We start from the raw sequence: 16,838 nt of genomic DNA on the forward strand, positions 1-16,838 counted from the left end.
TGATGTTGTTGACAGAACTACAGCTTCAGTGTCAACAACGTTGGACGGTGTCGTCCCTCAGGAACAGAAGGTCAAAGGTCAGAGCAGGTCGGCCCCGTGGTTTAATTCACAACTGCAGGTTTTAAAGTAGACATCCAGAAAGATGGAGAGAAAGTGTGGTTTCCATAACTTAATCAAGATTACATTAATCAAGAATCAATAATATGGTACTGATTAGACCGCACTGAGGTTTAAACCTTTGATTTCTGTGTGGAGTGTTGAGGTGAGTTTGTAGTGAAGTGGGTCCTACCAGTAAAACTGGACTGAAGTGAATTATCTGCTGCAAGGGAGTCAGCATGAAAAGACTTGAATGAATCCTGACCTGAGAGTCTCCAGTTTACAGTGTGGACTCTCCAGTCCAGGACACAGCTGCTCCAGTCCAGAATCCTGCAGGTGGTTGTTGCTCAGGTCCAGTTCTGTCAGACTGGAGGACTGAGAGCTGAGAACTGAGGACAGAAGTGGACAGATGTCCTCTGAGAGGTGACAGCCACTCAGTCTGCAGACGGAAGAAAAGAACAAAAACCAGGTTATTTCACTGTTATTGAAGAAAATGTAGTTGTGACTCCAACTTTTCTGTTGGTCTTTTAGGTCCAACGTGACATTAAAGTCTCTGGAAATCCAACGTAAACTCATTCATGTGAGGTTGTGCTGAAAAAAAGAGCCCGAACAAGTGAAGAAAACATGAAATGTGGAGGTAAAACCAGACCTAGTCAGAAACTAGCCTCCACTCCAGAGGTCCAACATGTGTCTGTTGGTACTTACAGAACTTTCTTGGAGGCTTGGACCACCGGCAGCAGCCTCCGGAGAGCCTCCTGTGAAGCTGAGAACTTCTTCAGGTCAAACACCTCCAGATCTCCTGATGACAGTAAGATGAAGGCCAGAGCCGACCACTGAGCAGGAGACAGTTTATCTGTGGAGAGACGTCCAGACCTCAGGGACTCTTGGACCTCCTCCACCAGAGACCGATCGTTCAGTTCATTCAGACAGTGGAACAGGTTGATGCTTCTCTCTGCAGACAGGTCCTCACTGATCTTCTCCTTGATGTATTTGATAGTTTCCTGATTGTTCTGTGAACTTATTTGGTTTGATGTCATCAGACCTCGTAGGAGGTTCTGATTGGTCTCCAGTGAAAGACCCAGGAGGAAGCGCAGGAACAAGTCCAGGTGTCCGTTTGGACTCTGTAAGGCCTTGTCCACAGCACTCTGATAGAGGTTGGTCTCTGAGTTTCTTTGTTCCTCCAGCAGGTTGACTCCAGAGCTGAAGAAGGTCTGATGGACATGAAGAGCAGCCAGAAACTCCTGGACACTCAGATGGATGAAGCAGAAGACCTGGTCCTGGTACAGCCTGCTCTCCTCTCTAAAGATCTGGGTGAACACTCCTGAGTACACTGAAGCCTCTCTGATATCGATGCCACACTCTCTCAGGTCTGTTTCATAGAAGATCAGGTTTCCTTTCTGCAGCTGCTCAAAAGCCAGTTTACCCAGAGACTCCATCATCTTCCTGCTCTCTGGACTCCAGTGTGGATCTGTCTCAGCTCCTCCGTCATACTTGACCTTCTTCAGTTTGGCCTGGACCACCAGGAAGTGGATGTACATCTCAGTCAGGGTCTTGGGCAGCTCCCCTCCCTCTCTGGTTTCCAGGACGTTCTCCAGGACGTTCTCCAGGACCGTAGCAGTGATCCAGCAGAACACTGGGATGTGGCACATGATGTGGAGGCTCCGTGATGTCTTGATGTGGGAGATGATCCTGCTGGTCTTCTCCTCATCTCTGAACCTCTTCCTGAAGTATTCCTCCTTCTGTGGGTCAGTGAACCCTCTGACTTCTGTCACCATGTCAACACAGTAAGGAGGGATCTGATTGGCTGCCGCGGGTCGTGTGGTGATCCAGAGGCGAGCAGAAGGAAGCAGGTTCCCCCTGATGAGGTTTGTCAGCAGCACGTCCACTGAGGTGGACCTTCTGGGGTCACTGACGATTGTAGAATTGTGGAAGTCCAGAGGAAGTCGATACTCATCCAGACCGTCAAAGATGAACACAACCTGGAACCCTTCAAAGTTGCAGATTCCTTTTGTTTCAGAGAAGAATCGATGAACTAGTTCCACCAAGCTGAACTTCTCCTCTCTCAGCACATTCAGCTGTCTGAAGGTGAATGGAAGCAGGAACTGGATGTCCTGGTTGGTTCTGCCTTCAGCCCAGTCCAGACTGAACTTCTGTGTTAGGACTGTTTTCCCGATGCCGGCCACCCCCTTCGTCATCACCGTTCTGATTGGTCCTCCTCTTCCAGGTGGGGGTTTAAAGATGTCTTCCTGTCTGACGGCCATTTCTGCTCTGTCTGGTTTCCTGGAAGCTGCTTCAATCTGTCTGACTTCATGTTCATCGTTGACCTCTCCAGTCCCTCCCTCTGTGATGTAGAGCTCCGTGTAGATCTGCTCCAGACGGGTTTTCTTTCCTGCTTTAATGATCCCCTCAAACACATGCTGGTGCTTCTTCTGCAGCTGATCTTTGAGTTTGGATTGACAAACGGCAGCAACAGTATCTAAATAAAGATGAAATAAAGAAAACCACTTAGTGCTTTAAAACCAGCCCACAACCAGTTCTACTTCCTCTAAAGATTCTGCATTTCAACATTCACTGATCAGCCGTTCAGTGTTAGTCGTGTTAGTTACCCCATGACTTCAGTGCCCACACCCTGAGTGGGGTTGGTGAAAGGGCCTTTCTGTGTGGAGTTTGCATGTTCTCCCCGTGTTCCCTTGGGCAGCAATGTGAGCTACCCTCAAAAAAACATGCACACAGTCCTGGCTCTACTCCCCCCTCCCCCAACCCCAGAGAAGTCCCACCCTGTCTGGTAAAAAGATGCGGCCTGCTCACTCCTCAGGTTAAGGAGGAGACCTGAGCTCAGTGCAGGGCCCTCGTGGGGTTTGTAGAGGATAGCAATGCTCAGGGGCCTCATCTATAAAGCTTGCTTGCGCAGAAAAAGCGCCTGAAAGTTGCGGAAGCCGCTATCTACGCAAAGCCTCGGATCTAAAAAGAAAAAACTAACCGAAAAATCTGCTTATCTTTACGGCAACCAGGACCCTCCCGTAAGAATTTACTTAAAAGAGCTGTATGTAAGAGCAATAATAAAACGAATCATAAAATGACCCCGATATGTCAACAGACATTTAAAAAACATGTTCATTTCAAATACTTATGTCACTGACAACAGCACTGAAGCCAGGATATTCCAGTTTAAAAAGAGGAGTTGCAGCCCTCAACTGATGTTTATGTTGTCATTTTTTGTTTTGGCATGAAGCTCCACCCTCCACCTATCTCCCAATCACCAAGTCAGTATTGTTTCGGCATCCGGGTTGCCAGCTCGGCTCTGATTATCGCAGCCATGGCAGCCTACGTTCCTGCTGCATTCTGCAGCCTACCTGGCAACCTCTGGTCGGGGGGAGGAGGGGGAGGGCCGAGTGACACGGCAGGAACCTCCTTCACCCACCGCTTTAGGACAGAACAAATGAGGGGCTTCATAGAGCGTTTAGGGGCTCCACAGAGCCCCTCATTTCTTCCCTAAAGGGGCACAGATTTTTTTATATATATAATGAGTTTTACGCGCGCATGAAACCTTTAGGTGCGGGTGTAAGCCTAAATTAGGGTCCCGCGTTAAAACGACGCAGACCCTACGCTGTAGGGTACGCCGCGATGCGCACCTACGCCGTAGGCTCTGCGGTGGTGACGCAGAACCATAAACCCGCCCTGAGCAGCTCTGAGGGGAGGAGGAGGGGGAGCGGCGGGTGAAGCGGGGCTGCCAGGCCGTTCTCGTATGTCGATGATTTGCAATTAATGGCTGATGCTACCGTTAGTTTTTAAACTGTAAAAAGTGGGGGGGACAAAAACATGATTTTGAAAAGACGGGGGGACATGCCCCCCCCTGTTGCGCCGGGGCACTCACGGCATTCCGCGCAGCAACAGCGTGCTGCCACTCACTCGCTCTATTCTATACTATTTATTTTTCTACTTTTACTGTGACCACAATATAATGTGGTTTTCCTGTCCTCCACCTCATCCTCAACATCTCGATCTCAGATATCAGTGAAATTCAGTGGCACGGTGGCTGGACACCCTCTCATTCATTCTGACGCCAAACAGGCTGCAGGAAGCCACGGCGCATGCTCAGTAGGCTCATCCATATGCATTTATGGTAAAAAGTGGGCATGTAGAGGGCGGGATATGAGGTGGATTCAGCTGCGCAGCTTTACAGCTGGACTGTGATTTATAAAGCGAACATTGCGTGCAAGATTGCGTGCACATGGTTTTATTGATCCAGATTTTTTTTTGCGCCCGCCATTTTCGGCTTTTGGGTGTACGTGCACTTTTAGTCTGAATCTTACGCAGTCCATTTTAAATGAGGCCCCAGGACTGTACCTTAGGTAGGAGCACTGGGTGATGAAAATGGGAAAAAATCGGGGATAAAAAATACTTTAAAAAAAAGAACAGTGTTTCCTCTAGGATTCCCTTCAGACACACAAGTTGTGTTTGTTTTGTGTTTGCTGGAAATGAATATTGAATCAACATAGTTCAACTCTTTAGAATAAAACTTTAATTTACTGGGATATTAATTACCCTATTAATGAGATGTTCCTAACAGAAGATGAGCTGAGTTCCTCCACCTTCCAGTGGGTTTAATGTTGCGTCTGATCTGTGAATGTCGGTCATCTACTGAGACATTGGGTGTGGTTTATCCAGCAGCTCAGATGTTCAGAGAAACGTCTTACTGCTCTGCAGGAGGTCAGCCAGCTTCTCCTGCTTCCTCCTCCTCAAGAACTTCACTGTGATCTTCACGAGTGTCTCTCTGATGCTCTTCTGCTCTTCATCTTCATCCTCCTTCAGACTCTCTGAGGATTCTGGGTAATCTGGACTCAGAACCTTCTGGATCTTCTTCAGCTCCTCCTTCACAAACATGACGATGTCGTCCTCCAGCAGCTGGAACAGAAGACCACATGAAGAACACAATCAGACTGAAACCATGGAGACAAACATCAGGTCCATGATGGACAGACTGACAGTCCACTGGTCTCCAGAGACCAGCATGGAGACAAACATCAGGTCCATGATGGACAAACTGACAGTCCACTGGTCTCCAGAGACCAGCATGGAGACAAACATCAGACCCATGATGGACAGACTGAAAGTCCACTGGTCTCCAGAGACCAGCATGCAGATGGACATCAGGTTCATGATGGACAGACTGACAGTCCACTGGTCTCCAGAGACCAGCATGGAGACAAACATCAGGTCTATGATGGACAGACTGACAGTCCACTGGTCTCCAGAGACCAGCATGGAGACAAACATCAGGTCCATGATGGACAGACTGACAGTCCACTGGTCTCCAGAGACCAGCATGCAGATGGACATCAGGACAAAAGTTGGAGAAGCAGTTTTTGTTCATGGACAGACCTGAAAGACGGAGTCCAGCTGTGTCTGATGCTGCTGGACAGACAGACCACTGGGGGACTCTGAGATCTGCTGGTCAACTCTGTGGAGGAACCAGGAAGAATAAGCTCACATCATGTCTGTCCTCACAGAGACAAACAGCAGCTGAAGGTCCATGAAGTCCTGTTTGGATGAGGACAGTCCATCAGAGGACTGGTGGTGGTGAAGGTTTACTAGTCCTGCTGATCCGACGAGAACATGTGACCTCAGTGAGAGCTCTGCTCATTCACATGTTCACAAGATCCAGTTCTGCTCCAAGAAACGTTAGAGCTCAAGAAGACGGACAACTGATGGAGACAAGAAGCAGCTGGACCATCATCAGGATCAGTAAGAGGAACTCTGGATCATCATCAGGATCATTAAGAGGAACTCTGGACCATCATCAGGATCAGTAAGAGGAACTCTGGACCATCATCAGGATCATTAAGAGGAACTCTGGACCATCATCAGGATCAGTAAGAGGAACTCTGGACCATCATCAGGATCAGTCCTCTGGAAGGTGAGACCTCCAGATGTTTCAAGCAGATGAAAAAGCTCCTGACAGGAGATGAAGATCTATGAGGAGGGAGCTCAGATCACCATCAGGTGATGGAGGACCACAAGGGTCCAGGACTACATGATCTGCTCAGGAAGAAACATGGGGACATTTCCTAACATGAAGACTGATTGAACTACATTTAATGTGTTTAAACACATCTCACCTCTCTGAAGAAGAATGTTGGTCTCCTTTAAAGCCAATAAATCTTTCATGTGACCAGTCGCTCTTCAAGGACAAACAGCTGGGTTCAAGTTCCAGAGAGTCTCCTTTCTGATGGACCCTGATAGAAGATAACAATTCAAAATGTACATATACTATTTATATGAAAAATAAGTTATACAGATACAAATATTTAGTCTATTAAAAAATGATTAAACATAAATCATTGGCAGCGTTTGGATACACTCACCTCTTTACAGCAGAACGTTGGTCTCCTTTGAAGTTAACAACATCTTCCTTTGACTTGTCGCTCTTCAAGGACACACAGCTGGGTCCAGGTCCAGGTCCAGGTCCAGGTCCAGGTCCAGGTCCAGGTCCAGGTCCAGGTCCTGGTCCAGGTCTAGGTCCAGGTCCAGGTCTAGGTCCAGGTCCAGGTCCAGGTCCAGGTCCAGGTCCAGGTTGATTCCTGTAATAATGATGTTTGGTGATGTGAGTCTTGAGCTCTGACATGCAGAAGAGTCAGGGACAGTTAGAGATGTTCATCTCACCTCTGAGCTTTGCTCCGACTCTCATGTTCGCCACACAGAGATCTTTTAGAGGGAGGGACTCCGTCCTCTCCGTCCTCACACTGGTCCATTCTGCTGAATTCACGTCCACATCAGCTCAAACACACACCTTCACCTGCAGAGGAAACACACATCACTGGTGCTGCACACAGACCAGCTGATCCTGCTCTGGTTTGTTCCTCTTTTGTGTTTTTTGCTTCTACTGAGCAGTAGAGGTCACTTGGCTCTATTATTAGGGCCCAAGCACTTACAGTGCAAAGGCCCTATTGTAGGAATTTTCCTTCTTCCGACGAAATGAGGGCCTTTTTTCCACCTAAACGTTCCCAAAAAGTCACCAAATTTTGCACCAAGCCAGGCCTGGTGGAAAATGTGATATTTAATGGTTTGCATTAATGGGCGTGGCCTAATGGCTCAACAGCGCCCCCTAGAAAACTTTGTACCTCAAGCCCCACGATACGGTTTGACGTACATCAATATACACACCTGTATCATGTCGCAACTTAAAGAAAAGTCTCTTGGTGCCATGGCCGAAACCAAACAGGAAGTCGGCCATTTTGAATTAATTGTGTCATTTTGCCACAATTTATGCCATTTCTTCAGCCGCTTCTTCGCCCGAACCGTAACGTGCACCCAGGTGTGTTATACATCAAAATGTGCGTCTCCAACCTGCGACGACGCGCATTACTTTTCTCAGTCAAAAGCGTTACCGTGGCGACGAGACACGCAAAAAAGCGCGCCCCCCCTCCATCTGATTGGTCCATATTTGATAGTTCTTACTTTCTGCCATAACTTTTGAATGGGTTGACATGAAGACTTATGGGTGGTGTCACCGGACTCGGTTTTGAGTCCTTGAACAAAATTGGTGCAAATTAGCCCCGCCCCTTCTCTTGATTGGTCGATATTTGATAGTTCTTATTTTCTGCCATAACTTTTGAATGGTTTGGTAAAGAGAGTCGTGGGTGGTGTCATCCACTAAATGTCCAGTTCTGAAGAATCTACATGCAAGTCATACAAGCTTCCACTGCAGCCTGAACGTGCACAAGGGTGCGATGGCCCATTCATCGCTGCTTGCAGCTTTCATTAATTTTATTTCTTTATCCTCCAAGTGTTGGAAAGGGCCTCAAAGTAATCAGCCTGTCCTCCACCAGGACTAACATGCTCTAACTAGCTGGAACAAGTGTGAAACAACAATGAGGTGATTCTGTGAACAGAGTTTTTATTGCAGAAACCTGTTACTGTAAATGTGACGAAGCTCAGAGGTTTATCTGCAGAGACAAAGGTTCAATGTGCAAATATAAGGAGATATAAACATGCCGTATCCAGTGCAAAGGAGTAATAAATGTGATATGAGGTGTGATGATTGACAGAGTTCAGAGTTCAGAGTGCTGGGTGTGTCTTGATTAAGAAGTCTTATGACCTGGAGAAGAAACTTCTTTTACGTCTCTCAGTAAAATGTTTCAGTTAATCAGCCTGCTGTTTTTAACCCTGTCTGCATGAACCTCTGGGAGCTTCTGTGTCAACCAGTGGTGTAAAGTAACGAACTACAAGTACTTCGTTATTTTACTTAAGTAAGATTTTTGAGAATTTGTACTTTTATTGATACTTTCATTTTTCTGTACTTTTACTTTTACTTCGTTACATTTTCAAGGAAAAAATCGTACTTTTAATCCGCTACATTTAAAATTGGACACGTCGTTACTCGCTACAAATTAAAGAGCAGCACTGCGGGGGCTGATTTATGGTTCCGCGTTACACCGGCGCAGAGCTACAGCGTAGGGTACGCGGCGACGCACACCTTACGCCGTAGCCTACGGCGTAAGGTGTGCGTCGATTTAACGCGGAACCATGAGGCAGACGGGAAGGAAGGGGGGCGCGTGAATATACCGAGAAGGAGCCGCAGCTCCCGGGAGAGTTGCGCCGCAGAGGCGGGCCGGAAGGCCGGAGGAACCGCCGTCGCGTCGAGTACCGAGGAGGACTGAAGCCTGAATTATGGTTCCGCGTTAAATCGACGCAGAGCCTCGCCGTAGCGTACGTGGGTTAACGCGGAACCATAAATCAGCCTTGAGCGGCATCCGACGCGTGTCCATGCGCACCATTCTTTGATTCCACCACTTCTAAGGTGGTTTTGGCATTTAAAAGTTCAAAAGTCTCATCCTTTATCAGCTGGGGTTGCTTAATGTTGTCACTGCATACTACAGGCTGGGGGTGGACCTGTCAGCGGGGCCACTGGGGTACAGCAGCAGTGATGAGCAAAGGGAGAAATTAAAATGGGGTAATGGAAACAAACACTAAAGGGGTCAGAATAATATCACCATTATTTAGAGTTGTAAGCAAATTCTTGGATTCTTCATTTCTTTGCAATCCTTTTGAAAATAATTTTGTACTTTGAATTTTGTACTTTGTACTTTGTACTTTGTACTTTTTACTTTTGTACTTAAGTACATTTTAACCCATGTACTTTTTGTACTTTATTATATTTAAGTTGAGGTACTTTTATACTTTTACTTAAGTAATTTTCTTAATGGGTACTTTTTACTTTTACTTAAGTAATTTTCAAGCAGAAAATTTGTACTTTTACTTAAGTACAATATTTTTGTACTTTTTCCACCTCTGGTGTCAACAGTGATGCTATTGGAAGTTCAGTCAGGAAGACTTCTGGATGAAGATACACCGTCTTCAGTAGTTACACAAGCACCAAAGAACAACTTCTTCCAGGAACCAAACTGACTTTAATGCTGGAGACGACAGCTTCATTCCAGGAATAAAAACACCTCACAGTTTGATTGATGAAGAAAACTAATCATCAGCTGATCATCACTGTGTCTCTGATCTGTGCAGCAGCAGCAGCTTTGGACCAGAAAGGTTTTTGCACCGATGACGGAAAGGAAAGGTCTTAACGCAAAGTTCTTCTTTTCTATGTTTACTTCAAAAACTGAAGAATCATACTAAATACAGGACCAAATCCTTAACGTTTATGAATAAAATAAAGTATGCTGGTCGCTCAAATGTCCAGTGACTTGTAAACTTTCACTGAGTTACCGTATATTTATTCTACATACAGCAGCCAATAGAAATGCAGTATTCTGCTTTGTGACTAGTCACTGGTTTGAACAAATATAAAACCAAAGGAATCTTACAAAAGTTATTAATCCTCTTAAACATAAATCACATTGATGCAAAACGGCTCTAACAGATAAAAAATAAAACCAATAATAATATCATCATCTAACAATCATGTAGATTTGTCTTCAGACACAAGAATGACCAAAGTCTGCAGTGAAAACCTTCTCCAACCACGACGGAGCAGAAACTAACAGGAAAGTTCCTGAAGAAAAAGTTCAAACTTACAGTTTCTAAAAACAGTCCGAAGAGTTGAAGATGAAGATTCTGCAGTCTGAAGAAAAACCAACTGAGACGCAACTGAACTGATCCTGGAATGAGTCAGAGCTGCACCTGTGGAGGAGGAGGAGGAGGAGGAGGAGGAGGAGGAGGAGGAGGAGGAGGAGGAGGAGGAAGAGGAGGAGGAGGAGGAGAAGGAGGAGGAAGAGGAGGAGGAAGAGGAAGAGGAGGAGGAGGAGGGGGAGTCTAATAAATAATCTGGTTGAACTTAAAAAACGAAGGTGACCATTTATATTGATGGTTGTAAATGAATTAAAACTAAATTATTGGGTAAATGAACTGGGGCCTCATTTATAAAAGAGTGTGTAGGATTCAGACTAAAAGTGCACGTAAACCCAAAAGCTGAAAATGGCGGGAGCACAAAAAAATCCTGATTTATAAAACCGTGTGCACGCACACTTGCACGCAATGTTCTCTTTATAAATCCCAGTCCAGCTGGAAGGTTGAAGGTGAATTCTCCTCATATCCCGCCCTCTACACGCCCACTTTTTACCAAGAATGGTCAATGCAAAGTAGTTCATGACTGTATTTGCATATGAATGATCCTGCTGAGCATGTGCAGCGCCACCTGCAGTCTGTTTCTGCTGCGTCACCATGAATGAGACGTGTCGAGCCGGTAAAATACTACCGTACCATCCCCGTTTCTTTTATCTCAGTTTCTTTTTTTACAAAGGCTTTTTCATGCAAATAGACGATTTAACAGCAGGAAGTCAGAAAGTGCTTCACATAGATCTATGTGTACGACGCTTCGGCGGAAGAAAAAAACCCATCAGATCACGCTTCCACATAGACATCAACATTTATCTATGTGGAAGCGTGATCTGACGGGGTATTTTCATCTGTCAAATCATCCTACCTGCCAATATCTATGTGGAAACGTGATTTGTCGTTTTTTTTTCCTTCCTTTTCCTTCTTCAAAACCTTACCACAATTGTGAAGTTATGACAAATATTCTGGCATAAAAACATCTTAAGACGACATTCTGTTCACAAAAATGAAGTTATCACTTTATATTTACTCTCAGGTGCTAGAGTCTCAGGTTGCAGTTCCTCCACTGACCACTAGAGGCCGGAACAGCGAGTTACCTCGCTGACCTCCGTGTTCAAATGTCCAACTTTACAGCAGAAAGAAACATATTTACAGTCTGGTTCAAAACACTGAAAGAGGAGTAAAAAAATAAGGTTGAATCTTAATTGTTGTTAAACAGAATTTAGATGATGGATGTTTTAGCAGTTATTAAACTACTGACATTCAAAAGTAGGAAAAGGGAAATAAAACTCACAGTCAGAAACATTTGATCCCGATGAGTCCTTGTTCCATTCTGAGCTGTATTAATGTACGGATGGTTTATTTTATGTTAACTAAATGTAATGTTTCTGGATGAGAGTTAGTCTGTAATCTGAGCTGTGATGTCATAAAGTACGCTGATGTCTCCAACTGAACTTTGTCCTCCATACTGCAGTAAACCTGTTTATTAGATTAATATTTAACACCCCCCGTGACCCTGCAAAGGATAAAGCGGGTATAGATAATGGATGGATGGATATTTAACAGCCAGTAGGCAGAAGCTGCAGCCACCACCTTTAGTTAACCGCTATGATCCGGGGTCAGAACTCTGAGAACACACTTCATCACGGTTCAGAAATATGTTTACAATATATGTGTTTGGAACTACTGAACACAACAGCAGTTAGTTCGTAGGCCAAAGAGAGGACTGGCCCTTTAACGGACCCTCATCACACTAATCTGCCCCCCCAGGCACCGACTTCCCTGTGTTGCTGCAACAGAACCACAACACACCGTAGGATCCCAGCTACTCTGGTATTAACATGCAGGTAAACACACCTGGATCCTCCCACTCTGGTATTAACATGCAGGTAAACACACCTGGATCCTTCCACTCTGGTATTAACATGCAGGTAAACACACCTGGATCCTCCCACTCTGGTATTAACATGCAGGTAAACACGTCTGGATCCTCCCACTCTGGTATTAAAGCAGCACAATGTAACTTTCAGCTTTTGTTGAGTTTGGCGGCTCCTTTGGACAAAAGCGGTAGTGCTTTACCAGAAAGAACACTAAGTTTCCCATGAGCACCTGCGCGTACTGCCGGAAAACTCCTGTCCCCGTCGCTGCATTTGATAATGCGCTCTGGTCCCATAAATCCCCATCGGTCGGACATCCCTCCTCCTCTTACAGCTCACGCCAGCGAGGGAACGCCGGTGTCCTTCCAAAAAGAGATTGCCTGTCAGAATCTGATTTCTCCCCTGAAAATGGGTCTTTTTACCTCCCAAAAAATGATTGAAGGCCAAATACAGTTAATGAAAAGTTGTTTTTACCTAAATATGACTTGATCTCATTCTTCAGCTTCATAATATAAACACTACAGCTCACAGGATTGCTTTTAACTCGTTTACAACACAAAATAGTCATTTTCACCTGCCAAAAATTGATTGAAGGTCAAATACAGTTAGTGAAAAGTTGTTTCTGCCTAAATATGACTTGATCTCATTCTTTTTTTAATTCAAGATCTTTTTATTAAAATTTTCACAAAGTAAAACAGGTGAAATGCTGCATGTCAATTACAAATATTTTGAGTAGGCATGGGCATGTTAATCATAGCATACACCAGTGTACAAAATATAAAAAACAATTAAACAGTATGAAAAAATATAAAATAGTAACAAAAACAAACTACAGACCAAACTAATCCCTCCCATGTCACTGCCAGATTACTAATCACAATATGAGGTCACTCTAACATCAAAAGCCTGCACTAGGAATACAAAAGAAATATGAAGTATAGTTCACAGGGTCTGGAATGCTTCTAGAAAAGGTCCCCACACTTTCTGGAACTTATTTGATTGCTGAAGCGAGTATCTAATTTTGCTGAAGCGAGTATCTAATTTTGATCTCATTCTTGAGCTTCATAATCTGAAAATCTGACATTTAAACGCTCTCGCTCAACGGGCTGCTGTGCGCGCTCCCGCGGCCACAAATCAGATTCTGGCACGCAATCACGTTTTGTCACGACACCGGGCCAATGTTTATTGTTTCCCGGGCATTTAGCTTCTTACTCTCCCTCTTTCTTTTTTCGCCTCTTCCGATAAAACTTAATCGGTTCATTAAACCTGTGTGATATTTCTGATCTATTGGGGCCGGCAGCTCTTTCTTGCCCCACAAACACAATCATGATCTGATACTGAGCTCCTTCTCGTCTCCGGGCAGCGGCTCATCCATTTACATACTGAGATATAACATATCTATATCCATAATATACATCTATACATCTACATGTATCAACATTTATTCATATATGTAAATACATAGATGTATATTATGGATATAGATATGTTATATGTAGATATGGATATGGATATATTGAGTTGTATTATACGTACAGTATTTAAATATCTATATCTCTATTAATATATACTGATTTATAGTTATATGTAGATATGTCGATATATAGATTTATAGTTATTTTTATGTATATAATTGAAGGTAAATATATGAACCAGTGTATATATAGCATATCTATTCTTATATAGTTATTCAAGTATATTGTTATACCATTGCTGTCTATTGTTCTCTATTATATTATAGTAAAGTAATGATAATGTAATACCATACATTATAATTACTTCTATTATTACATACATACATAGTAGCAACTTAATGCTGACGGTTGGTTAGTTTCCTTTTGTTTGCCTTGATTTGCTTTGATTTTAACTATATTTATATTTACATATAATTGAGTATTTTTATCACTGTATTGAACAGTTATTGAAACTCGTCTTGTTTTATGTAAGAATATATGTAGATTCAGGGGTAGGACTGGATAAGTGGTTACTTCTTGCTGATGGTCATCATGTCTCCATACGGTGCTGCAGCAGCTGCTTAAAGTGCTCTAGCTATGGAGTCCAGTATGACATTGTGTTTAATATTGTGATTGTTAAAGCTAAGGAGGATCAGAAACAACAGTTTCCCCCATTCTTACTGTGTGAGCCTTAGATGTTGTTAAGAGAGTAGGGTATTTGGTGACATGATAAATGAGGATGTTTGTGATGATGATGCTGTCAGCTCTCTGCTCAGGCCAACATGCTGCCCGTAGATTCCACATGTGCACAGCTGATGTTAAAGTCCATCTATTCAGAGCTGTTGTCAACCTCTTTACACAGCTCACCTTTGGTGTCATTAAACCACCAAAGCCAAGCTAAACAAGTTGCAGGTAGCGTAGAATGATGCGTTCAGGATCCTCCTTCAGCTCCCAACATGGACAAGTGCAAGCACTTTATTAGTTCATTGTTATGTCCCCACCTTCCATGCTCTGCTGAGGAATTTCATGTTTAAATTTATGTGTCCACTCCATGAGTCAGAAAATGGTCTAATAACTGCACTCACTAACATCAAACGGAGTGATACAAGGTTCACATCTGGACTATGGAAACATTGGAACAGATGTTTGAAAAAACTGTGACCTGTAATTATGTATTTTATATGGAACTTTTTGAGTCTGTATATATATATATACTATATATATATATATATATATATATATATATATATATATATATATATATATATATATATATATATATATATATATATATATATATATATATATATATATAGTGTTGGGTCCACTTCTCTTCACCATCTACCTCCTACCCCTGGGTTCATTTCTCCGTCATCATGGGGTCCATTTTCACTTCTACGCCGATGACACACAGATTTATATCTCCTCCAAACCCACCGCTGCCATTCCTCCCACTTCCCTCACCACCTGCCTGCACGACATCAATACCTGGAGGGGCAAAAACTTCTTAAAACTCAACGGCAATAAAACTGAGGCTCTTCTCATCGGCTCCAAATCCACCCTCACCAAGTCACAACTCTCTCCCGCTCCTCCCATCATCACCGACGGCTTCCCGGTTCCTTTCCCCCCCACGTCAAGAGCCTCGGCGTCATTCTGGACAGCACATTCTCATTTGCACCTCACATTCACAACATCACCCGGACTGCATTCTTCCACCTCCGCAACATCTCCAGACTCCGTCCAGCACTGTCCCAATCCAGCACCGAAATCCTGGTCCACTCATTCATCACATCCTGTATCGATTACTGAAACGCCCTCCTCACTGGCCTCCCAACCAAACTCACCGACAAACTGCAACTCATTCAGAACTCGGCCGCCCGGATCATCACCCGCACCAAGTCATCGGACCACATCACCCCCGTCCTTATCCAACTCCACTGGCTCCCAGTCCAATACCGTATAATTTATAAAAACCTCCTCCTCACCCACAAAGCCCTTCACAACCTAGCCCCCACTTACCTCTGTGACCTTCTGCAAGAATACACTCCCTCCTGCACCCTCCGCTCAACCTCTGCTGGACTTCTTAACAAGAATACACTCCCTCCTGCACCCTCCGCTCAACCTCTGCTGGACTTCTTAACAAGAATACACTCCCTCCTGCACCCTCCGCTCAACCTCTGCTGGACTTCTTAACAAGAATACACTCCCTCCTGCACCCTCCACTCAACCTCTGCTGGACTTCTTTACAAGAATACACTCCCTCCTGCACCCTCTGCTCAACCTCTGCTGGACTTCTTAACAAGAATACACTCCCTCCTGCACCCTCCGCTCAACCTCTGCTGGACTTCTTAACAAGAATACACTCCCTCCTGCACCCTCCGCTCAACCTCTGCTGGACTTCTTAACAAGAATACACTCCCTCCTGCACCCTCCGCTCAACCTCTGCTGGACTTCTTAACAAGAATACACTCCCTCCTGCACCCTCCACTCAACCTCTGCTGGACTTCTTAACAAGAATACACTCCCTCCTGCACCCTCCGCTCAACCTCTGCTGGACTTCTTAACAAGAATACACTCCCTCCCATACCCTCCTCTCAACCTCTGCTGGACTTCTTAACAAGAATACACTCCCTCCCGTACCCTCCGCTCAACCTCTGCTGGACTTCTTTACACTCCCACCTCACACCTCAGCACCATGGGTGCCCGAGCTTTCAGTTGCTCGGCACCCAGACTCTGGAACTCCCTCCCCCCACACATAAAACAAATACACTCCATCACCACATTCAAAACTCAACTCAAAACTCACCTGTTCAAACTTGCCCATTCACTCTGACCGGACATTGTGCAATAAATCTCACCAGTTGGTTTATTTAGTGTTTTATTTACTTTTTCTTTTCTATGCTGTCCATTGCTGCTTTTACGGATGTCTTTTTGTATTTTTAACTTATAAAATGTATTTTTAATTGTATTTCTTGTTTTAATCCTGTAAGGTGACCTTGGGTGACATGAAAGGCACCTCTAAATAAGATGAATTATTATATATATATATATATATATATATATATATATATATATATATATATATATATATATATATATATATATATATATATATATATATATATATTCCCATTTTTTCTACCTGAACTTCTGCTCTCATCCACCGACTCCGCTCCAACATCTGGACGCGTGGAACCGTCGTCTCCTTCGTCCTTCAGTTCCAGCTGTGACTCCGTTAACGGGAATGATCTTTGTCCAGAAACGGAGCTGCTGGCAGTTTAAAAACTGCTCCGATCTCCTTCACACGGAGCTCCCCGCGCAGAAACCCGTCCACGAGAAAGTG

At 44.2% G+C, this 16,838-nt stretch overlaps 1 protein-coding gene across 2 annotated transcripts in view; it reads right to left on the reverse strand.

Moving 5' to 3' along the window:
• LOC133420133 (NLR family CARD domain-containing protein 3-like) overlaps window positions 1-6,328 on the reverse strand; it is a 40,604-nt gene extending 34,276 nt beyond the window's left edge. For both annotated transcript variants that reach the window (XM_061709722.1, XM_061709721.1), the window contains exons 1-4: window positions 6,216-6,328; window positions 4,794-5,001; window positions 802-2,572; window positions 362-535 (exon numbers count right to left, since the gene is read on the reverse strand). In XM_061709722.1, coding sequence (XP_061565706.1) covers window positions 362-535; window positions 802-2,572; window positions 4,794-4,980 — 2,132 coding nt within the window. In that variant the 5' untranslated portion in view covers window positions 4,981-5,001; window positions 6,216-6,328. The remainder of the gene's footprint in view (window positions 1-361; window positions 536-801; window positions 2,573-4,793; window positions 5,002-6,215) is intronic.
• Between the last annotated feature and the right edge of the window lie 10,510 nt (window positions 6,329-16,838).

The sequence above is a fragment of the Cololabis saira genome, chromosome 20 (genome assembly GCF_033807715.1).
Source record: "Cololabis saira isolate AMF1-May2022 chromosome 20, fColSai1.1, whole genome shotgun sequence".
NCBI lineage: Eukaryota > Metazoa > Chordata > Actinopteri > Beloniformes > Belonidae > Cololabis > Cololabis saira.